General features: G+C 43.7%; 2 protein-coding genes across 9 annotated transcripts in view; one reads left to right on the top strand and one right to left on the bottom strand.

Moving 5' to 3' along the window:
- Positions 1–1,543, top strand: part of dync1i2a (dynein, cytoplasmic 1, intermediate chain 2a) — a 26,866-nt gene extending 25,323 nt beyond the window's left edge. For 4 of the 5 annotated variants that reach the window (XM_034297647.1, XM_010890961.5, XM_034297648.1 and 1 more), the window contains one exon: positions 477–1,543. In XM_034297647.1, the coding sequence (XP_034153538.1) occupies positions 477–590 (114 nt within the window). In that variant the 3' untranslated portion in view covers positions 591–1,543. The remainder of the gene's footprint in view (positions 1–476) is intronic. The other variant, XR_004576899.1, reaches the window with a different exon arrangement.
- On the bottom strand, positions 1,313–23,365 carry LOC105022489 (calcium-binding mitochondrial carrier protein Aralar1). 4 transcript variants are annotated; one of them, XM_010890955.4, is made up of 18 exons: positions 23,274–23,365; positions 22,674–22,727; positions 19,217–19,359; positions 18,498–18,613; positions 17,568–17,707; positions 12,217–12,363; positions 11,978–12,116; positions 11,513–11,606; positions 10,942–11,026; positions 9,655–9,739; positions 7,870–8,028; positions 6,361–6,413; positions 6,052–6,132; positions 3,981–4,121; positions 2,851–2,989; positions 2,483–2,641; positions 2,239–2,329; positions 1,313–2,137 (listed from the first exon to the last, which is right to left on the bottom strand). In XM_010890955.4, exons 1-18 carry the CDS (start codon positions 23,283–23,285, stop codon positions 1,936–1,938), a joined length of 2,040 nt encoding a protein of 679 aa, XP_010889257.2. In that variant the 5' UTR covers positions 23,286–23,365; the 3' UTR covers positions 1,313–1,935. The 4 variants fall into 4 exon arrangements, with proteins under 4 accessions (XP_010889257.2, XP_028981629.2, XP_028981630.2 ...); XM_029125796.2 differs by lacking the exon at positions 23,274–23,365 and adding an exon at positions 23,091–23,247; XM_029125797.2 differs by lacking the exon at positions 23,274–23,365 and adding an exon at positions 22,926–23,063.

Here is a 23,365-nt window from a genome sequence, read left to right as displayed (position 1 = left end):
CTGAATCATAAAACAAAACATTTCATGGGGCTCCGTTTAGTTGATGAAACATACTTTTTTTTTTAAATATGTATTGAATATGAAATACACCTCGATTCAATGGGATTATTTCCTTAACACCCCCCTCCCCCAATGTATCTTAAGTGAAGGTGAAGGGGCTCTGGTAAAGCGTCTTTGCTCCATTTCTCTTCACAACAATTAAGCCATTGTCTTGTCAGAGGCCAGCTATCTGGTTGGAGACGGCTCCTGAGGGTCTGTCTGAGTGTCTGTCAGTCATTTTACAGAGTGGTGAGCTGCAGATACAGAGAGCAGCTCAGTCTTTACCCCCCCCCCCGATCCCTGCCGCTGTCAGGTCAAGTCTCAGTGACAGTTGGAAGATTGCCTGTGACCCCCTGCCCCCTGAGAGGGCCCCAGCTCTAACAATGTGTGTTCGTATTGTGGCCCACGGATCAACGCTTTGTCTTCCTCTCCCCCAGCAAATCGCAGTTCCGCGTAACGACGAGTGGACCCGCTTTGTGCGAACGCTGGCCGAGATCAACGAGAACCGGGATGACGCGGAGGAGCTGGCCGCTCAGCGGCTTACTGCCTGATCGCCATGGAAACACCATTCTAGGGACCAGCGTCGGGCTACATAATGTCAGACTTTTTATTTTACTTTTTTTGAAGGCAGTTGTGACGGTAATCAGACGCATGGACACCTTTCTTTGGAAACATTGTAGACAGATTAAATACACATTCTTAACTTGGATACGTCTGCCTTCTCCTTGTTAACTAGTTGGTTCAGCACACCAGACTGGCAGGATAAGGCACAGGGCCATCATCCTCAGACCCAACCAGAAACAAAAGCCATCTTCTTACTCTGCAATACAAATCAGTTCAAGTACTCTTTTCAAGTACTCAACAACCAGAATGCCTTAAAGGTACCACCATGTCAACTCCAGGTGTCTGTACCGTGTTGCAGGTTTAGATGCAGCCTCCGTTTCAGTTTCACGTTCCACTCAATCTGTTTGTGGTCCCCCCCACACCCCCGAGCCTGTGTTTGCTGTCACCATGACTGATGTGTTGTTAGCCATCTATGCTTGGATGCCCCTGTTCACCTCACCTGTAGTATGTCTATCACATCATTACTACGCACAGGAATGTTGTGGTGTCACCATACTGTGGTTTGCTATGTTCCTTGTACATTAGATGCACCAAATGACCACCTGTTTTTATAATCTATCGGGGGAAAGTAACCTTTCAGCCTGTCTGAATGTCTATGTACATGACTGTTGGTCTTCAAGTACGACATTTGAGATCTCAGAACCATTAGTAATTGGTGAACATTTAATACCTTAGGGATATTATGCTATATTGGAAGATTGATCAATGAATATGAATCCATATTACATGTAGTATCTAGGTATAACCTTCCATTTGTGACCAACGTTATTACAAACAAATCTCCTGTACTGTCACCAATTGAATGTACTTTTCACAATTAGAATTGAACAATTTTGATGATTTATTTCAACAAAATACAATAAATACATTTTAAATTATTTCCCAAGACCCTGAATGATTTCAAAATAAATACTTTCAGAAAAACATCTGTACATCCTTTCAAGTCTCTGAAATGTGACTGACCAGTCTTCCTCGCCAAAGCCTGTCTTCAGGAGCAATTATAACACCACTCTGCCATAATGTCTCTATTGGGGGAGTACAATATGTACAGTAAAATTGTGCAAGCTATGCAAAGTCAAACCAAGGAAGCACTATTCATGCAGCATTTAATATAAGGGTGTTTCAGATTCCTTTGACAGGAGCAGAGGAGGTGCTAAACTTTTGATTTCTTTTTACCAAACCATTTCAGAGGGATGAAGGGAGGGAGATATTTCAGGACACCCATCTATATGCGCATGCAGCTGTTCAGCAGTAAAGTGATGTGGAGACAGCCTACGAAGCTTTGGGCACCGCTGGGGCTTGGCTAACAGATACTGCTCCGGAAGACTTGAACTTGGGCAGGTGCAAACCAAACTTGTTCTCCACCCCAGCGAACGTGGCAGCGGCCAGTCGGTAGCCACCTATGTGGTCGGCGCTCGTAGGGGGAAGGTTGGAGATTCTTGACTTGGGTGTTGGCTCGGAGCCCATGGGACGGCTGAGGAGGAGACATTGAGAAAGATAGTTAACACACAATGCCAGGCAGAAACTGCAAGAATGTGGAAGCACACCGCGGTCAACCACACAGAAATCACTCACTGTCCGCCGAAGTCAATGTAGAACCATCTCTGCAGGAGTTCGTAAGTCACCAAGGTCACACCAAACTGTGGCGAAGACCTGCAGACACGGGCTGGGTGGAGAGACGTTCAAATTATAACGTGGGACTTTGCATTTCCTCTGATGTCTTCAAGAGAGCAATTATGGGAGATAGAGCTTGCCTTATTTCCCAGTCACGAAAGTGCTCATTTGCAGAAGGCTTGTGCATGTGTCTGTGCCTGCCTACCTCCTGCTCCCTTCCACAGGGCCCTGAAGCCCTCCTCAGCCACGATCTTCCTGAAGCAGTCTATGACTCCGGTGTAGGTGGTCTGGCCGGCGCGGGCAGCCACCTGGAGCCGGGTCTTGATGACATCAGCAGGGGTCACCAGGGAGGCGGCGGGTATACCTTTGGGGTTGTGGCACAAGCTGCATTATGACACTGTGCAGGAATATCACAACGGTGACGCGATACAAGGCTGGGCTTACAACGGAAAGGGCTACAGGATGTTTAGTCATGCACAGCTAACAGAAAGTAGATTAAATCATGTTTAATGGGAAATGACTGTAAAGGTTGATTGGAACCATTTCAATTCTTGGGTCTTAGACGCTATCTACCTGCTATGGCTCCAGCAGTTAGCAACTGCAGAGGCCCAATTCTGCCCTCGGCGTCCGCAAACTCGGCCTTGGTATGGGCGTACACAGGGAAGTAGATGGCAGAAAACGGGATGTCGCGCAGAAAACAGGCTTTCGCTCCCTACAACACAAATGCACACAAGGATTTAAGGAAAAACCTATACCCGAAAAACAGTGTTTTTACAGTACAGGGAATGTGAAAATAAACGTGGACCTGCCTGGGTTCCTGTAGTCTTTTCCTCATAACAATGCTTCAAGTGCTTTTAGATCCATGGAAAATTCTGCATATTGCACAGGTTTATTTGGAATCATTACTTACGAGACCACGTCTACACTCCTCAAGTCCAGGATAGGACGATCACACTGAATATTCTAGTGTACTGAACATATTCCAGTAGGTTTGGCCCTGATTGTGTAGAGGTTAAGGCAGTGGTTGAGGCAGCCACGGGATCATCTGGCCAGGGAGCTCCGGCGTATTACTGTTGGCTGGCTGTGAGCCTTAGCCAAACCACAGAGGAGCCTGGTGGTGTAGTTGGTCGCTGAATGAGCCAGAAGGCCCCCAGGCAAACCACCCCCCCCCCAGCCCCAGAGAGCTTCCAACACAGCCCAGTCTCTCAGCCACAGCACCAAGACGGTATTAACATGGACCCGTGGTCTGCTGGGCCCATCCACAGGGGAGGAAGTCGGTCTCTTAACAAGCTCCACATTGTCTGCTACTCATTAAAATATGAACCATGAACGCATTACTCAAGATGTAAGGAAACCCACAAGAACTTGGAAAGGAGCAGTAGCAAGGCATAATCCCCCCCCCCCCCATTTACTGTTGGTTGTTGGCAGCCGTGGTCTCTGCATGTTAAACACTGTTTTGGAAAGACATTATATGATTGGAATAGTCAGTGAGGAATCTAGCTTGTCATCCTGCTGCAGACTTTGCCTGCTCATCAGAACGCTCATATTGCAAGTGTCTTATGTAACAGAGTTGTTACCAAGTCATACTGTGTGTGGTTCACAGCAGCATTGGCTGGCCTTGCGGAAATCAAGAAGTTGTTGAGTCAGGCTGAACCCGTGGTTTTACGGGGTGTCCTGTGATGTGTGAATGGTGCTGTGCCTACCTTGTAGAGGCCAAAGAGGCCCAGGTCCCTGACCACGGTCAGGGCACCGACCCTACGGGACGTGGTGATCTCTCCAGCCACCTGGAGACGGATCTTCACTATCTCCAGAGGGTTGGTGAAGATCACCTGGGAGCCTCCAGCCTGTAGGGCAACCAGGTAAAGGGTGAGAAGGTACATGGCACAATGCACTGTTAACAGCAGTGTAATTCTATCATAGGCCTCAATATGCCGAACCAATTACATATACATAATATGTCCCATTTATCAAGCCAAAAAAAAAATCTGTAATTGAATCATGAGAAACAAGTTTGTTTGTTTTCAATTATTTCCCATGATTAGGCGTGTGGTTAATGTTTTACAACATCTCAGGGGTCAGTCTGTAATGAACAAGATAATGACTTACGGTGTCTAAGCATTTCACCCCAATAAGCATTTTCAAATTAGCTTGGTAAACTGAACCACAAAAGACACTTATGTAGTGCTGATGTCACCCTGTCAGAGAGTGGCCTCAATGGGAGCAGGAGAAACAAGCAGGCTTTGAGGGAGGAAACAGTGGGGTCAGGCAAGAACAGGCGTGGTGTGAGGAGAAGCCTGGTTCATGGCTGCAAGGTCCTGACCCCGGCACCAGCCCTCTGCCCCTTCCCTCCCCCCCCCGAGGCAGCTCCTGAGGAGGGGTGAGTGGCCCAGCTCGGCCTCGCCCTGCACACTTCCCCAATTCACCCCCACTCCCAGGGGAGACCGCTGTATCACCCTGCTCTGCTTCGGACCGCGGCAGGGACGCCCCAGGGCGCAGCCCTTCTGACTCAGACACATTTATCAGCCTCCCTAAATCAAATCAGGCCCCTGGACGCCTGCTGGTGACACGGAGGGCAGGGGTCCTATCTGTAAACATCCGAGTGCCTGTCCTAAAAAAAGCTCAGGCACATTTAGTCATTTTCAAAGTGGAAGGGGGAATTTCCGCTACTCTGAAGATCTATGCAGTCATCCCTCTGTCGCTATCTTCCCCATCTTTTCCACTCATTCATTCCGTCACACAGGATAACGTTGCAGACCATCTCCACAAGCTTGCGAAACATTTGCCCTTGAGGACTTGGGAACCACGTTGCATGATTATGATGATGTTCATCTGATGTAGGATGGGGGCCTCTCACCAGAACTAGAAGACTATCTTCACCTGAAGTTCTAGAGTGTATGTTCTGCTTTTTGTTGTGTTTGTATGGCGTGTGGACCTGTGGTGCCCATGGGCCCGTAGCAGATCAGGCCTCAGGTATGTGCAGTCCTGTCAAACTCAATCACATTGAGGTAGAGCCAGCTCTATCCAGGGCCCTCCAGGCCTTCTTCCTCCAATTACAGCCTGACAGGGGTCACGACCCCGCAGACCCTGCCCTCCGTAGGCAACCTGCAGGCTGTCCACCGCGCCTTGTCTGTTTCATTTCATTTGGTCTCCTTCAGCGTAGAGGTAGGGTGATGGAATTACGTGCTTTAATCCTCTGATGCACTCACCAAACGTTACAGCGTGCCAAATTAGCACGCTAGGGTAAAAATAGTCCATTCACAGGCATCATTTCTCAAATTGTGCCCAATTAGAGGGTTCACAGACCAAAGAGCACCTTCCTATCCAGGCCCCCCACTTATTGAGGATGTCAATACAGCGATGGGAAGCTTAAATTAGAGCTTACGTTCATACACAATAATTCAATATCCATAATTCAAATTGAAAATGAAAAGCTTATAATTGTAGATCCAGAACCATCAGAAAGAATTAAGTTGAACCTTAAAATTGAAAGATACAAAACCACAAAAATGTCTTCCTTTTTTGGCTCAATGTCTGGAATTCACAGTGTACACCCTTGAGATACAAACGTTCATAAACGGAGAGAATCGTACATAATGTTTTAGTTTCAACAGAAATCTTGTTTCACTTCCCTCACATCAAGATCAATTAGATGCAAGCAAGTCAACGTAGCAGCTGCTAATGCTTTCCCTCTGCTTTACATGAAGCCCACGTCTTTCACCCCTCACTCTACTTAGACAGTATCTATACGGAGACGTCCTCAAACCCTAAACTTACCGCTCCACCGGCCAAGATCTCGGCAAGCAGCGGAATAGTGTTGTCCCCGGTGGTGAACTTGTCTCTCACAAAGTCATTCACCTGTGAGAAAAGAGGAGAATACAACAAGAACCACACTCAATTCACATGTTTGAAGAAATACACGCCTAAGGAAAACTCACCGTGACTGCATCTAGGCCTGTCATAGACATTGGAACACAATGGTTTTTTTTTATGTTAGATGGCATTCATGTTCAACATACAAATTCTACAGCGTTTCCTTACTATCTAAGTGAAGGCACTCTATGGTAAATGATTGTGATGACTTGCCGTGAGTTTGATAGCTTTTTCTGGGGCAACACCGATGAGCTGTGGTACAAGACCTGTAAAACATTCATGTAGACCATTCAGATTACACTCCGAAACATTTCTTATCAAGTATATTTACCCTGTTTTCAGGTAAAAAATCTAACCATCCTAAAAATATGCCTTGAATATAAAGTAATTTATCTTGTTCCATTGGCAGATTATTTCACTTATTTCAAGCAAATATCTCCTCAAATATAGATAGATTTTCTTGCAGTTTTGTTTGTGCTGTGTACCAAAGACACTGACCGAAAATTAACATTGAGAGTCAACAAAATGAAATAAACAACGATTCCGCTAAAATAAACCCACAATATTTACGGACAGGGCCGATACATTGAAGGCACCGAACGATGATATCTATTGAAACTGAACAAAATAAAATAATGCTTCAATATATGACAGCTCTATGGGCTCAGCATTGTTGTGGCCTGATCCCCGAATGGTGGGAAACAGAAAGAGCTGTGTGGCCCTGCTGGGGGAGGTGGGGGGGGGGCCGTACTGTTTCACCATCCGTCCTTCAGCAAGCCAGATAAACTTCTGAAGGAACCGCTGAGTGACTGCTCGTGGTATGCAGCCAGAAAACAGCCAAGCGTGTCTGTCTCTCAGTTAACCCGCCCTCCCAACCGTGTGGAAAGATAGAGGGAGAGCAGGGAGGGCCGAACAAAGAGCTTGGAGGCAACAGTAGATGGCAGTCTTGACTTCCTTCATCTGAGAGCTGTGAACTGCGGGGGTGTTACAGGGTATATCGCAAGCCTTCAGCCCTGTTATCGCTACCACAAGAAAACATGGATCTGACACTTTTAAACCAGTTCTGTTGGGGCTTTCCCTCGGGGAGCTTTTCAGCTGTCTAGGTCATGAAATGTCATGTCATGGACCTCTGTAATTTTTGTTTGCCTTTTCACCTGGTGTTTGCCCTTTCACCTGGTGTTTGCCCTTTCACCTGGTGTTTATTTATTAACCTGGTATTTGTCTTTTCTTCTGGTGTTTTCCTTTTCACCTGGTGTTTACCTTATGTGTTTGCCTGGTGTTAGTCTTTTCACCTGGTGTTTGGTGTTTTATTTGGTCTTTTTTGTAGCACTGCGTACTTTGGACTGGCCCCATGCTGACAGGTAGAGTTTTTGTAAAACATTTTATTCTAACGTATACGTGGTCTAAGCGGCAGCTGCCTCCGGTGAACATTCACTGCTATAGAACGGGTTCGAATCCAGATCATATTGCTCTTTCAGAAAGAAAATCTCAATCTTTCCATACTTTCCTGTCAAACATTGCAGACAAACTCCCGACAAAAATTGCTACTTTTACAGTTTTTAAATAGTAATGAGGACTGGAAAATTCTAAATATTGAAGGCAAAAGTTTGTGTATTATGCAAACCATGCTGATGAGGATCCTGGCACTACAACACAACTTGTTTTGCCAGTGTATCCAGCATTACATAATGAAAGACACCGTTGTCATGCGGCAGTACATACCTCTGTAGAATCCAAAGAATCCCTCATATCGGAGAACTTTCTTTGCACAGTCGAAGCTGTTCTTATACATGAGCTCTCCTACAAAGGAGCTGGTGGAGCGCTGGTTCTGCATACGGGTCTTCACCAGGTCAATGGGGTACACCGCTGTCGCACCCGTGGCTTAAAATCATACGGCAATCAGCACACAATCAACATACGTTCCTGTATTCACAACGTCAACATACAGTCCTGTATTCACACCATCAACATGCATTCCTGTATTCACACCATCAACATACAGTCCTGTATTCACACCATCAACATACGGTCCTGTATTCACACCGTCAACATACGTTCCTGTATTCACACCATCAACATACATTCTTGTATTCACACCGTCAACATACGGTCCTGTATTTACGCTATGAACATACGGCCCTGTATTCACACAGTCAACATACGGTCCTATATTCACACCGTCAACATACGTTCCTGTATTCACACCGTCAACATACGGCCCTGTATTCACACCGTCAACATACAGCCCTGTATTCACACCGTCAACATACGGCCCTGTATTCACACCGTCAACATACGGTCCTGTATTCAACCCGTCAACATACGGTCCTGTATTCACACCGTCAACATACGGCCCTGTATTCACACCGTCAACATACAGTCCTGTATTCAACCCGTCAACATACGGTCCTGTATTCACACCGTCAACATACGGCCCTGTATTCACACCATCAACATACGGTCCTGTATTCAACCCGTCAACATACGGTCCTGTATTCACACCGTCAACATATGTTCTTGTATTCACACCGTCAACATACGTTCCTGTATTCACACCGTCAACATACGGTCCTGTATTCACACCGTCAACATACGGTCCTGTATTCACACCGTCAACATACGGTCCTGTATTCAACCCGTCAACATACGGTCCTGTATTCACACTGTCAACATTAACCTCTTGGTGATAATTTTCTTTGAATCTTCATAGAACCAGACACAGCAAACATACATCAATACCAATCATTTAAATTCTTTAGCAGACAGTTTTTAGGTGGGGTATAGCTGCTGGATGCTGTTTTACTGTTTAGCTATAGAGATGTGAGAAACAACAGTGATTATGCCCAGACAGTGACTATGAGGTCTGTGGGGGGAGGCGCTGTGTAGAACGTGTCTGAGGAGCAGCCATGCAGCAGGCTGCTCTAAATGCAGCTCTTATAGCCACAGCGTCTTGTCATGTCTTGTATCTGACATCAAAGGCCCTGTAATGACTCTGCCCCTCAAGCATGCAGAGAGCCTTCTCCCCGTTCGTCAGTGACAGAGGGTGAGAAAGATCTCATTATGGCCATGGAGAGGCGCTGTTTTCACAATGCATCGCAATACTTCTAACCCTCAACTGTCCACGGGTCATTCAGAACTGATCAGCTTCCTGAGCTGCTGGCGCAAAGACCCAAAGAGTCAGTGTGTCCGTCTCTCTCTGTCCCCCCCCCCCCTTTCCTCTACCCGCCTCCCTCCCTCTCTGTCAGAGGCTCCTTGTATCAGTTCCTTCCAGTATAATTAGGATGCCAGTGCGGTTCCGGAAGATTTGTGTCATTCCAAAGCTGCGGCTTTCAAAGACAGCCTGGAGCCACCGGTGGCATGGGCGCACAATGCGGGAGCCTCAGATCAGAGCACCTCTTCCAGCAGCACAATGGGCAACCCCAGTCCCCAGGGCCTCAGTGCGTCAGTCTGACCGGCTTGGGTTACCCCTCAGTGGGCCTGGGGCTCTGCCGCAGACATGTCACTCACCTCCAGCGAGCGCGCCCAGACCGAACCTGTAAGCAGACTCTGCAGCCTGGAGCAGGACGGACCTATGTGGATCCCCGTGAGCTTGCTGTGGAGGGAGAAAAGACGCCGGCGTTGGAATGAATCTGGAGAAAGATGGGGTATCAGAACACCAGGAATGAATTGACTTCTATTAAACAGAAGTGAACCAGATACATTGCGGAAAAGAGAAGTGGTATGGACCACTCAACAGAGCAGAAAAGCTCTGGAATGTAGACTTCTCATCGTGGTGGTAGAAGTGTTGTTCAGTCACTGACAGACATGCTGGTCAGGGATCCACTAAGCAGACTATAGCAGGGCTATTCAGGGCTGTGTATAAGATGGAGTTAGTAAGGGGCTGCACGTTAAGGGTTTTCCCTTTCAAAAAGGTGTTATTTCGTCCTATCTCCCTGATCTCTTGCTTATATCCTTGAAGTTGAAAGTGGAGGCCGTTTTGTTATTCTCTGTTGTGCCGTGTAAAAGATTGGTCCCTCAAGCTTTTCCCATGTGAAGATAGGCATCTACATGAATTATAACACTGGCTGAGTAACAGTTGCGGTGCCTGCCTTCCTCGGGGCAGTGAGCAACATCTCCCAGACCAGGCCATTCCTCATACCCAGCTGCTTTCACTGAAGGCAGAATGCTAACGAGATCGAGACCCTGATCAAAGGATCTAAGCAATTACCCTACTTCCACAAAGGGCAAACCTGAGAACGGCAACATGTTCGTGTCTTTCCCTTTCCCCAAAATACCATTCAAGACCTCCGAGCTTGAGCAGACCAAGTCCTGACCGCAGTCCGATTTACAGCAGCACTGTCCCAAAAGATAAGAACTATTTCCTTCCTTTCAAATCCACCTCCAGAGCACACACCCTAGCCTGCTACACTAAACAGACTTAGCCAGAGGTTTCACACACTCACGGACTCCTGAAAAGCCACCCTGATAAAAGCCTCCTATTAGATTCTCAGATGTGTGATTGCGCCTGATGTATATGCCCACACTGAATAAAATGGGACAGGCTTTTAGAAAACCGGGAACATTGCAACAATCCATTCCTCTTTTGTACCTATAATTGGGAGGACTTTTATCCTGGGTGTTCCTAATGTGATCACAAGGAAAGAGAAAACACCGGCACTCCGGCTAATTCCATCATTGAACATGGACACCCTCCCTTTCGCTGCACAGTAATGAGAAAGCATAATGGGGGGAAACAAAAGGCATGCAGAAGATAAAAGGCGGCAGCAGGTAATCTCCACGAGGGCAGTCATTCACCTGTCTTTGGATTTCAGCCAGGTGGTATGGGAGCACGCCCTCCTCCAGCGGTGCTATCCTCTCGATGTCCGCCAAGTTGAGCTTGCTTCACAACCACAGGGGAGGAATCGCAACGTTACGCGGAGACAAAACGAACACGGCATCCCTCACGCAGAGGTGATGCAAGACTTTCCACAGACATTTAATAGCCTTATAACTTGAGGTTATTGCCTCTTAAATAGGAGTTTGTATACACAAAGCAACAACAAAGCTGGATGTATGCCCACAACTCAAGCAGTACATAAAGGGCTTGTAATGCCAGTGAGACATTCCCCACTGGCCCGAAGGATTGTAAAAGTATGCCATGCTTAGGTTTCTCTCGTAAATCAACCAGTGGAGCCGCCAAGGCTATTAAACAGAATAGGCAATATCATTGAGTTGACATCCAATAAATATAGCTCTACATTATTCCATTCACAGAATCATCATTTTCCTCAAATGTGTTAGAATTCATGTGGAGATTCACGTGGAGTCATTTCACATCTGACGGTGCATACACCACATTGTGCGTGTCAATGAGAACGAGTCTTACCCAGAATGAGCATGGAGGCCGGAGAGCTGGTACAGGATATCGATTTCCATCGGATTGATCTGACCAAACTTGTTGGCAGCGCTAACAAACTCCTCTGGAGCAGTAGGGAGCAGAAGAGACATGCTACGTTATGAAACCAGGCATTAGGACTAGGGTAATGGGGATGTGGAGGGCAGGAGGGCTTACTGCAAGGGGAACCAGCCAAATCCGCAGCACAATCTAAAGATGACAAACTCAGAGACAACAGGTGACTATCGCATTCACGACAGAGCTAAGGGGAAAGGCTAAACTAACGAAACAACAGGACAGTGTTCATTTACCTTATTTACTTAGAGCTAGGGTAAAATGTTCCTGTGTTTCCTGACACCAATCTGCCAAGAGAGGTGAAACTCCCATGATGGTAGTGTACAGCCTGGGTTCACACATTGAAATCACATCCTCGCTTGTGCAAGTGTGGTAGGCTACCTTTGGTGACCAGGGTGTCCTTGTGCGTGCCGGCTAGCATGCTGTACACCTTGCGGATCAGCTCCATGTTGTTGAGGAGGGCGTTGAAGGCATTGAAGTAAGAGAAGCTCACCATGTGGGAGGTGCTGCCTCCGGCGGCCTGCGGAGAGGAGCAGACGGTGTGAGGTCTCCTTGAGCGTTCTGTGACCTTACAACCAACTCCTGTTGAATCTGTGAGACCGTAGCCGCCTCTAACTCACAGAGACCAGGTTCTCCTCCACAAACGGGGTGAGCATGTGCTGGCGGATGGTGGACATGATGTCGCTGAAGTCCATGGCGGAGATGGCGCCACTCTTGTTCTTGTCCTTCTGGGCGAAGGCCTGGCGGGCATGTTCAAGCTGCAGCTCCTACAACGAGAGGGGAAAGGGTCACTGTATTAACAAATGATCCAAACAGACGGCTCCTGTGACACAGAAACATGGAATCACCATGGACGGAATAGAATATGACCAACAAAAAAACTAAAACAACACGGTATGACATCACATTGGGCGTTGCTTGACACATGCAGAAGCATCATGTGACAGTGCTACAGCCTGGCTCTTTTAATCACCGCTGTCTCTCATGACTAATGAAAACCATGTCGCGCCGAAGTCTGATCCCAGCACTGTGCAGGGAAGCAGACAGGTGTGTCCGGAGGAGCAAGGGGATGATTCAGCGGGACAGCCATGCAATCAGAAGGGAAGCAAGGGGGCCACTGACCCTGGGTCAGTGCCGCTGTCAAAGCAGATCACATACTACCAGCGGATCCCAGTCATCTGACTCATAGGGTTAGAACAGAGTACAGTGCAATGTGGTCACTTTTTAGACCATATACAGTACTTGTATTTCACATCTTGGAATAGTTTGGATTACTCTGACACCCAAATGCAGATAGGCCAGAGGGTTTCTGCCGAATCTAGGGGGTGGGCTGAGTCTTCTGGATGGAAAAAGGGTGTTTTGAAAGTGAGTTTAATTTTTTTTTATGTCTTCACTTTGGTCTCTGGTCTGTGTTTAGTAGGTTTTCAGCAGTGATGCTGATTTCTTAGTGTAGGTTATTATTCTTCTACTTCAGTTTCCTTCATGGAAAAAGGAAGTGCAAATTCAAGAGAGATTGTAAGGCATATTAAGGTTAATCTTGGCAGAATTCTTATGTTGTAAACTGGTCTTTGCAATGCCATGCCAACTGGCCTGATGGTGGCGCTATAACAAGCGATATGCTGTGAAATTTTCCATAGCTCACACACCTCACCCTGTGACATAAAGTTGTAACATTTAGTACATAGTTTCCACCTCCACACAAGAAACAAATTTGCCTTTTGGACCCATAAAGTCTCACATAGTGAATTTTCCTAAAGAACATAAATCCCTACTCCAGAATGACCAATCTGCATGTAACTTTATGTGTAGCATCTATGGACAAGATTATAATAATGCAATATTTTCCAGACTATATGTTATTGCAATATATTTTCATGTTCTAACATAAATCCCTATAAATCAGACACAGTGTCTGCCAGTATTATTAGCACCCCCGGTAAATATCCAAAAAGGATGTGAAAATGTCATTGTGGTTTTTTCAACTTGATATTACATTTAAAATCACATGAATGTAACCTGTAATTGCGTGAAAATAGTTCAAAGTCTTTTGATCATCATCAAGAAATTATCATCACAATTATTGGCACCCCTTGAATTTGGGATGAAAAAAATCAAATTACTGCATATTGTGATTACACTTTCACTTCATCTAAGTCTTTGGGAATTCTTAAGCGATCATCTTTGACATTCTGTTTCGCTGGGGTATAAATACGAGGTGACACACACACACTAAAATCACTTAGTCATCCATCAACTTGGGAAAGGCAAGAAAACACAAAAATAATACTCAAAACGTTACTGACCTGCATAAATTGGGCAATGGCTATTAAAATATAGTTATGTGCCTGAAAATACCCTCTCTGTTATTATTAGGACAATAATTAAGAAATAAAACAAAACAAATGTGATTATCCTTTTACGCGTATTATGACCCCACGCAGAGTAAGAATAATGGTTCAAGTGGAGTCAAGATCACAGGTGGAGAATTGCAATATTTGGTCTCCAGTCTCCAAAACTGCAATTAGATGCCACGCCAACAAGTTATGTGGAAGGGCTGCCAGAAGAAAGCCTCTGTTGTCACCAAGTTGGCTAGATATCATTGGAACCAGGTTTTATGGTCTGAAGAGGCTACGTTTTGTATTTTTGAAATAAACACCAGAAGTGGGTTTGGCGTAAAAAGAGTCATGGTTATACAGAAAATGACTTAATCCCCAATGTGAAGTATGGTGGTGGATTTGTGATGTTGTGGGGTGGTTGTACTGCCATAGACTCTGGGATCTGGACTTTCTGTATTGAACAATGTTCTTAAATCCCTTCCAGTGTGTTCTCCCACCTCGTTAGACTTTATTGGAGACGACTCAGGGCTGATACCTTGACAAAGGAAAGCTGCACATAATACTTAATGCAAGGGTATCAATAATTGTGATAATATTTTATTTCCTTTAAAGATTTTTCCTTCAATTAATAAAAAAAAAAATGTAAGATCAATTTGATAATGTTTTTATAGCATTTTATGTTCATACATACCTAGGAACCGAATCATTCTGGAGGGCTTAGTAGATATTCAGATCTTAACAAAACTATTGTAAGACACAAGGTGTGCAGATATGTTCTGCTCAACCACACGGTGACCTTATAAAGGTCATGTTTTAATATCCCTAAAACCAAGGCTATTAAAACTCTTCTGGTTTTCCTTCTTTGTTAAATAAAGGTCTGATTCCGAATAGGAACACCGGTTGAGTGCAATTAAAAGCGAAAATCTGAAAAGTGTATTTTGGCCTAGAGGTGGTGCGGTTGCACGAGAATATTCAGGCAAGCTCAGTGACTCAGCGGGATTGGAAAATATAGCATTTAAAGAAATGGGCACATAGCTACTACATACAACATTTTATCGGGATCGGACTAACGGTTCTGGAAGAACAGCTTTTTTTTAAGTATGGAACTGGAAATTGTGGAAAAGACATTGAAAACCAATTGCATAATCTTTTTATTGTTTATTTGTGATGTTATGGAATGTGAGCTAAGGAGTAGATAAGCTAATTATGGGGAAGGGTCTAATTTGTCTCGAAGTGTGTCACAGCAGAAATATGAAATCTGAAAAAGCTGCTTGCAGATTTACTTTTATGTCTGTTTTTCTTGTTTTCTAATGTAAAAAAAGCTGCATTATTTGTGTCTTGATTCATGATTGTTGTTGTATTCTGTTGTTTCATAATAAAACATGTGGGGCATTCAAAATGCAGGTACAATACTAAAATGGTACACTATTGATGGCATTGATCACAGAACTTAATACCTGTACGCTACAGGCGTGCTTTGATTTATTTCAATGAAAATCATAAAACATTTTATGAGAACAATTTAAACTGTCTGGCCATATTTTGCTTAAACAGCAGTTTTGTTTCCCACTTTGTCAGATTTGGCTGAATCACATTCCAGAAGCTATTAGCTGGAAACAATGTTACAAAGCATCAGTGGAGAAATGACAGCTAAACCCAATGTTGGTTGAAAAGGGATAGTGTCACACACAAGAGTCCCTCTGGTGGAAACCCTTAGTCAACCATGATCCACCGCAAACTGCTATGAGGGATGGCATACATTAGAGCTGTGGAACCACAGCCATGCTCCTCCAAGTCCCAGACCACCCAGCTTCAACGGAGCCCACAAGCCTCCTCACTCCAAACAAGCTCTGTCCGCAGCCATACCACTGGCCTTGTGGCTCATTTAAAACTCCTACAAAACCCAGTCCTGATTACATACTGTTACAGCTCCAATTTACATAAGTGTGCGTTTGTTATGTAATTAAAATCCCCACTTGTCTGTGTAATCCACGACTGAAAAAAAGCTTCTAGCATTTAAGTTATAAAAAAAGATATATACAGTGGGGAGAACAAATATTTGATAGACTGCTGATTTTGCAGGTTTTCCCACTTAAAAAACATGTAGAAGTCTGTAATTGTTATCATAGGTACTCTTCAACTGTGAGTGACGGAATTTAAACAAAAATCCAGAAAATCACATTGTATGATTTTTAAGTAATTAATTTGCATTTTATTGCATGACAAGTATTTGATACATCAGAAAAGCAGAACTTAATATTTGGTACCAAACCTTTGTTTGAAATTACAAAGATCATACGTTTCCTGTAGTTCTTGAACAGGTTTGCACACACTGCAGCAGGGATTTTGGCTCACTCCTCCATACAGACCTTCTCCAGATCCTTCAGGTTTCGGGGCTGTCGCTGGGCAATACAGACTTTCAGCTCCCTCCAAAGATTTTCTATTGGGTTCAGGTCTGGAGACTGGCTAGGCCACTCCAGGACCTTGAGATGCGTCTTATGGAGCCACTCCTTAGTTGCCCTGGCTGTGTGTTTTGGGTCGTTGTCCTGAAGACCCAGCCATGACCTGTCTTCAATGCTCTTACTGAGGGAAGGAGGTTGTTGGCCAAGATCTCTCAATACATGACCCCATCCATCCTCCCCTCAATACGGTACAGTCGTCCTGTCCCCTTTGCAGAAAAGCATCCCCAAAGAACGATGTTTCCACCTCCATGCTTCACGGTTGGGATGGTGTTCTTGGGGTTGTACTCATCCTTCTTATTCTTCCTCCAAACACGGCGAGTGGAGTTTAGACCAAAAAGCTCTATTTTTGTCTCATCAGACCACATGACCTTTTCCCATTCCTCCTCTGGATCATCCAAATGGTCATTGGCAAACTTCAGACGGGCCTAGACATGCGGTGTAGTCTGTTACTAATGGTTTTCTTTGAGACTGTGGTCCCAGCTCTCTTCAGGTCATTGACCAGGTCCTGCCGTGTAGTTCTGGGCTGATCCCTCACCTTCCTCATGATCATTGATGCCTCACGCGGTGAGATCTTGCATGGAGCCCCAGACTGAGGGAGATTGACCACCATCTTGAACTTTTCTAATAATTGCGCCAACAATTGTTGCCTTCTCACCAAGCTGCTTGTCTATTGTCCTGTAGCCCATCCCAGCCTTGTGCAGGTCTACAATTTTATCCCTGATGTCCTTACACAGCTCTCTGGTCTTGGCCATTGTGGAGAGGTTGGAGTCTGTTTGATTGAGTGTGTGGACAGGTGTCTTTTATACAGGTAACGAGTTCAAACAGGTGTAGTTAATACAGCTAATGAGTGGAGAACAGGAGGGCTTCTTAAAGAAAAACTAACAGGTCTGTGAGAGACGGAATTCTTACTGGTTTGTAGGTGATCAAATACTTATGTCATGCAATAAAATGCTAATTAATTATTAAAAAAATCATACAATGTGATTTTCTGGATCTTTGTTTTAGATTCCGTCTCTCACAGTTGATGTGTACCTATGATAAAAAATCACAGACCTCTACATGCTTTGTAAGCAGGAAAACCTGCAAAATTGGCAGTGTATCAAATACTTGTTCTCCCCACTGTATTTGTACTGTTCGGGAGGTGGGTTAGGGTCGTGTCCATTCCTGCTGTACCTGCAGAAACTGTGTGAACTCCAGATAGCTGAGGTTCTTTTTTCTGTCATTGCCAAAGTGTAGCCGGATGAACTCACAGTCCCAGTTGAAAGGGATGTGGTGGTGCACTGTGGTCTGGCTGAAGATGTCCCGCACATTGGCTGCAAAATTACAGATTGATGATTAACATTGATTAAAAGAAAGAAAGAAAGAATGTCCTTACCTAATTTCTGGGAAACTATGAATCCAATCGACAATGCACAGAGAGGGAATATGGCCTTGCTGACAATTCCGTAGCCTTCATTTTGTGTGAGCTCAAAGCAGAACTAGGACAATCTCTGCCTTCATTTTCTTTTCCCTGCATGGGGGCCCCTGCTACACAATGAGCATTGCAACAACTCCTTTGTCCCCGTTTCTGTGACTCGCTGGACTCATCTCTCCCTCTGTCAGATGGGACTTGTTATGATGTGGAATTACATACAGCTCGCTCAGAGCTGAGACAATTCCTCTCTTGAAAGAGATTTTTAGAATAGGATGAGCAGACCGAGCGGCCCGCCAACTGTGTAGTCTCCAGAATCCCAGTATAGAGACACATGGTCTTAGGAGACACTAGTTAAATTAATACACACTCCATACCGAGAGTTACATGAGAGATACACATTTATTTTCTACATCTAAAAACAGCAATATTGTTTTTCCCTGGGTTTAGTTAAAATAATTTAAAAACATATTTTTTGAATCCTCTTACAGGGTTAGTGAGATCATGGCCCAAAGGCCAACCCTGGTCTTGCACAATGGGAGATTTGATGTTCATCAGATCATGGCCCCTTAGGTAAATGCTCAACTGATCCTGTGCCCACTGGCTATGACATGATTAATGACATTAAACAGACACGTCTGGGATGTAACAGCACAGATATCCCCACACAGCCTAAATCCTCATGTACATACCAAATGAGATGTCTCCTGTCCCGGTCTTGTCAAACAACTGAAAGGCAACTATGAAAAGTGCATCCGGAGCACACAGAACCGATTCAAAGGCCATAAACTCCTGGAAAGAGATCAATCTGGACAAGACAGAAAGAGCACCATCTGAATGCAGGAGAGCATATACAAAGACAAAAGTACAGCAGCAACACTGACTTGACTTCAGCTCACAAACTGTAGCCTACCGGTACAGCTGATGTAAAAAGCAAAAACACTTATTGATAACCTAGTACTGTTTTACTTAACTTTCTCTACTACAGAAGTAGTTACAGAAGAAACGTCCCAACTAGTGGACGTTGTATCTCTAGTCACTGGCATTATGCAAACAAAAGGGGAGCTTATCTTATCAGTTGAATACAGGTGTTAAACAACTGATAAAGATGGCAGTTCAACCAATGTGAACAGATTTGTTATAAATAACTAACCCCTTTCCTTACTACTGATTTCTATTTAATACTCCTTATCTTGGTAAATAAAAGTAACATTTTAAACCACATTCTCTGAATCACCCTGGGTTACATTGGGATCAGGTTGGTGACATTATCAGAATACATTCAAATATGATTTACATTTTCTTACCAAACTCCTTGATTCCAAAGGTCCGATATGATGTATTGCAGGGATATTTATTCCACGTCTTCCTTTACAGGTTTACTATAAGCGCATTGTGCGACAGGACTTACCCATCCTTGCTGGTGTCGGCTACTCCAGCTATCAGCTGCACAGTCTTGCGGTTGTGGTCGGGCTGGACGTGCAAACCCAGAAAGTTCTGCACAAAGTCCCTAGGGGACATGTAATGCTCCCCATTCTCCACCACACTCGAATGCTGTATGGGAGGCAAAATACCCAGGTGAATGTAAGAGGAATTATCTAAAACTCAATATACCAACTCATTCCCATACAAGAACTCCCTTCACAAAGCTGCCTTTCTTTGTCTTATATCACTGTTCATCCAATGGTTAGCTGTCAACATGTTATTTTACTCATGACAACAGATTATTTGAAATCAGGACAACCTAACGCAATTTATTTTGTCACTATAGTGGTTTTTTGTTGCTGTTGATTAAAATGAACCCCATTTGCTTTTCAAACATCCAATCAATGCTAGGCAAAACATAGTTTTTGCAATTCATTGTATTCTAGTAATTTTATTAGGTGAGCTGTGGATAAACAGAGCATTTCACATACTTGCTTCCATGACATTTCAATGAAGTTTCAAAAATCTAAAATGAACAGAGATACCAGGGTGTATCGCGGTTTAATACACAAAAACTCATTACAAGCTATTGCTCAGAAAGCCATCAAGACAAAGAAACCACAGTCCTGTCAAGTGTCACAATCATGTATGGAGATAAGTGTTGTGCAGTATACTATTATAACAAATATTGTATGTTGTAAAAACAATGTAACATAAGTACCAGAGCAGTGTAAGTACTAGAGACATGTAGGCTTTAACTCAATTGTACACTTAAAAAAAACTCAATACACCTGCTAAACTTAAAAAAAGGAATATAGCATTTTCCTGTTATACTGCTGCTGCAAACGATGCAACCTATTTACTGGTCAGGCTAAAACTGACCACTCGTCCAGGCTTAGAAACCTAAAGGTCAGTTTTAGAGTCAGGGTTGGGTTACAAGCAGGAACAGAGATAGCTCAGTAAATACAAGTGCTGCACGAACTGGCAGCGTAAAGGCCAAGGGTCTGAATGTACAGTCAACCACAGAGAGATAGAGAGATACACAGAGAGATATACAGAGAGAGAAAGACAATATTAATGAGAATAGAAATGGGAACAAATGAGATGGTGAAGGAGATATGTGAGAGTTAGAAACAAAAAGAATGTCACAAAGAATGCAAAAGAGACATCTCAATACACACAAGGTAATATTTTAAGTGAACGTATTAATTCCAACCCATTTCTCCACTACATCATTTGGCATTCATTCACCTTCACAGTAAGCCTCAAGCACTTCTTCAACCGATTAGGCAATACTGATAAAATAGCCCTTGCTTCCATTAATGAACAAGCAACTTAACATTGATATGTTACCTACTAATTATTGCTAGTGTGTAATAGAACAGTTATGCCTAATATTAATTGGGTGCCTTCAACATTAATCATTGAAGTGTTGTATGAAGGAAGCAAAAGGTCTTAAAACATGACTAGTGAAATAAGGAGTCCCTTCCTGGCACTGTCTGTTGCCAGGAGAATGTTTACAAACCAAACAACAGCCTACATGTAGGCCATCCCTCTGTTTCATCCCGTGCTTGGTACTGCGGGTGACTTAATAAAGCACAGAGGAACGCATGTTTGAAATGATTAACAGAAACATCTGACTTGTCCAGACATCTTGAAGGTCAATGTCAAGCAAATGTCACGCTGTAAAATAAGTCAGTCAAGGAGAAATTCCTTGGTAAAGGGGATCCAGAGTTAGTCCAAGCATTTGTGATGACCTTTCCTTGTAGTATTGGACGAGGGAAGTTCTTAACGCTGCACACTAAGTGTATCTGTCTGTGTACCAAAAAATAAGTCTGTGTGACAATGAGACAGATAATTAAATAATGGTGTAATAAATGGTGAAATGTGAGGCCTGGTGGCAGTAAAACATACTGTTTAACATTGTTTAAGCATAGACATACAACCATTCAAAAGTTTGGGGTCACAGAAATGTCCTTGTTGACCGTGAAAACAAAATTTTGACCATGATATCCAAATTAATAGGAAATAGTCAGTGACAAGGTTAGAAATAATGATTTTTAATTGAAATAATAATTATCCTTCAAACTTTGCTTTGGTCTAAGAATCCTCTATTCCTTATCTTTTAGACCTCTGGCGTTCTAGTTGTCATTCCATTTGTTGAGGTAATCTAAAGAGATTTCAGCCCATGCTTCCTGAAGAACCTCCCACAAGTTGGATTGGCTGGATGGGCACTTCTTACGTACCATTCAGTCAAGCTGTTCCCACAACAGCTCAATAGGGTTGAGATCCAGTGCTGGCCACTCCATTATAGACAGAATACCAGCTGACTGCTTCTTCCCTAAATAGTTCTAGCATAGTTCAGAGCTGTGCTTTGGGTTATTGTCCTGTTGTAGGATAAAATAGGCTCCAATCAAGTGCCGCCCACAGAGAATGACATGGCGTTGCAAAATGGAGTGATAAACTTCCTTCTTCAAGATCCCCTATACTCTGTACACATCTCCCACTTTACCAACACCAAAGCACCCCCAGACCATCACATTGCTTCCACCATGCATAACAGATGAAATCAAGCACTCCTCCACCATCTTTTCATTTGATCTGCGTCTAATGTTCTTCTTTGTGATCCAAACAACTCAAACTTAGATTTGTCTGTCCAGAACACTTTTTTCCAATATTCCTCTGTCCAGTATGTGTGTTCTTTTGCCCATCTTAATCGTTTATTTTTATTGGACAGTCTTGCATTTTCTTTGCAACTCAGCCTAGGAGTGAGAGCATCCCAGAGTTGTCTCTTCACTGTTGACATTGAGACTGGAGTTTTGCAGGTACTATTGAATGAAGCTGCCAGTTGAGGACCTGTGAGGTGTCTGTTTCTCAAACTAAACCCTAATGTATTTGATCAGGTGTGCACCTGGGTGTCTTACTCCTCTTTCTATTCTAGTTAGAGCCAATTTGCAATGTTCTGTGATGGGAGCAGTACACAGCATTGTACGAGATCTTCATTTTCCTGACAAGTTCTTGCATGGAAAAACCCTCATTTCTCAGAACAAGAATAGACTGACGGGTCCATTTTGAGCCTTTAATCGAACCCACAATAGCTGATAATCCAGATACTCAACTATTCTAATGACCTGTTTTATTGAATCTTTAATCAGCACAACAGTTGCAGATGGGATTTCTAATGATCAATTAGCCTTTTAAAATTATAAACTTACAACATTAACAATGTCTAAACTGTATTTCTGATCAATTTGGTTTCAACTGACAAAACAAAACGAAAACAAGGACATTTCTAAATGACACCAAACTTTTGAACGGTACTGGACAAACACGGTTCCAACCTTATAGAATATATACCTCTGGATTCAAATAACAAATATAAATTATGACTTCTAATTAGCAAACTTTTTGAGTTAAAGTTCAATTTTGATTGACTGTCTTACCTTCAGAAATATAGTCCTCAGTTCATTTGAATCGCCTCTTGCGGTTGTATCCACCTACAAAATACAATTGGGAGTAATGAAATCCCATCCCTGATGAATCTGGAAATGCAATGACAGTATGAGCCTTCAATTGGTACATAACGGAATAGCAAAGGTCCTACAATATAATAAAATCACAGGACGAGCAGTTGCTAAAGCTGTATGATTCTCGTGTTTCGATGTTTGAAAAAGCAATAATGAGTCGTAGTTTACAGCTGAATGCCGATCCTGACGGCTGCAACGTGTCCCCTATTCCACTATCATCACTGAACCAGCCACTCGACCTACACAGCAATAAACAAACTATACAGTGTAATGTAGCGGTGTAATTTCCATTGGATCAATAAACCATACACTGTGTAACAAGGTAAACATTACTCAATTCTCTCTCCAAGGCCGACGTGCCCACGAAAAGATGCTGATAGAGGACCATTCTGATCGTTTAAAAAAAGTGAATCATATATGCGTCCGCATCAATAAACTGGCGTCCATATCCAATTGAAATAAAAAACTTAAATTAACGTAATCCTAATTTCTGATAAGAAATATTGACGGAGTCACCTTGACCGCCATGCTGGGTGTGACGTCACGTTGACTTGCAGCGCAGGCGCTTGGCTAGAATCTGATTCGTAGATGACAGTATGACAATGTTA

The sequence above is a fragment of the Esox lucius genome, chromosome 16 (genome assembly GCF_011004845.1).
Source record: "Esox lucius isolate fEsoLuc1 chromosome 16, fEsoLuc1.pri, whole genome shotgun sequence".
Classification (NCBI taxonomy): domain Eukaryota; kingdom Metazoa; phylum Chordata; class Actinopteri; order Esociformes; family Esocidae; genus Esox; species Esox lucius.
Note: the sequence above shows the minus strand (reverse complement) of the source record. Positions and strands in the feature narration are given on the sequence as shown.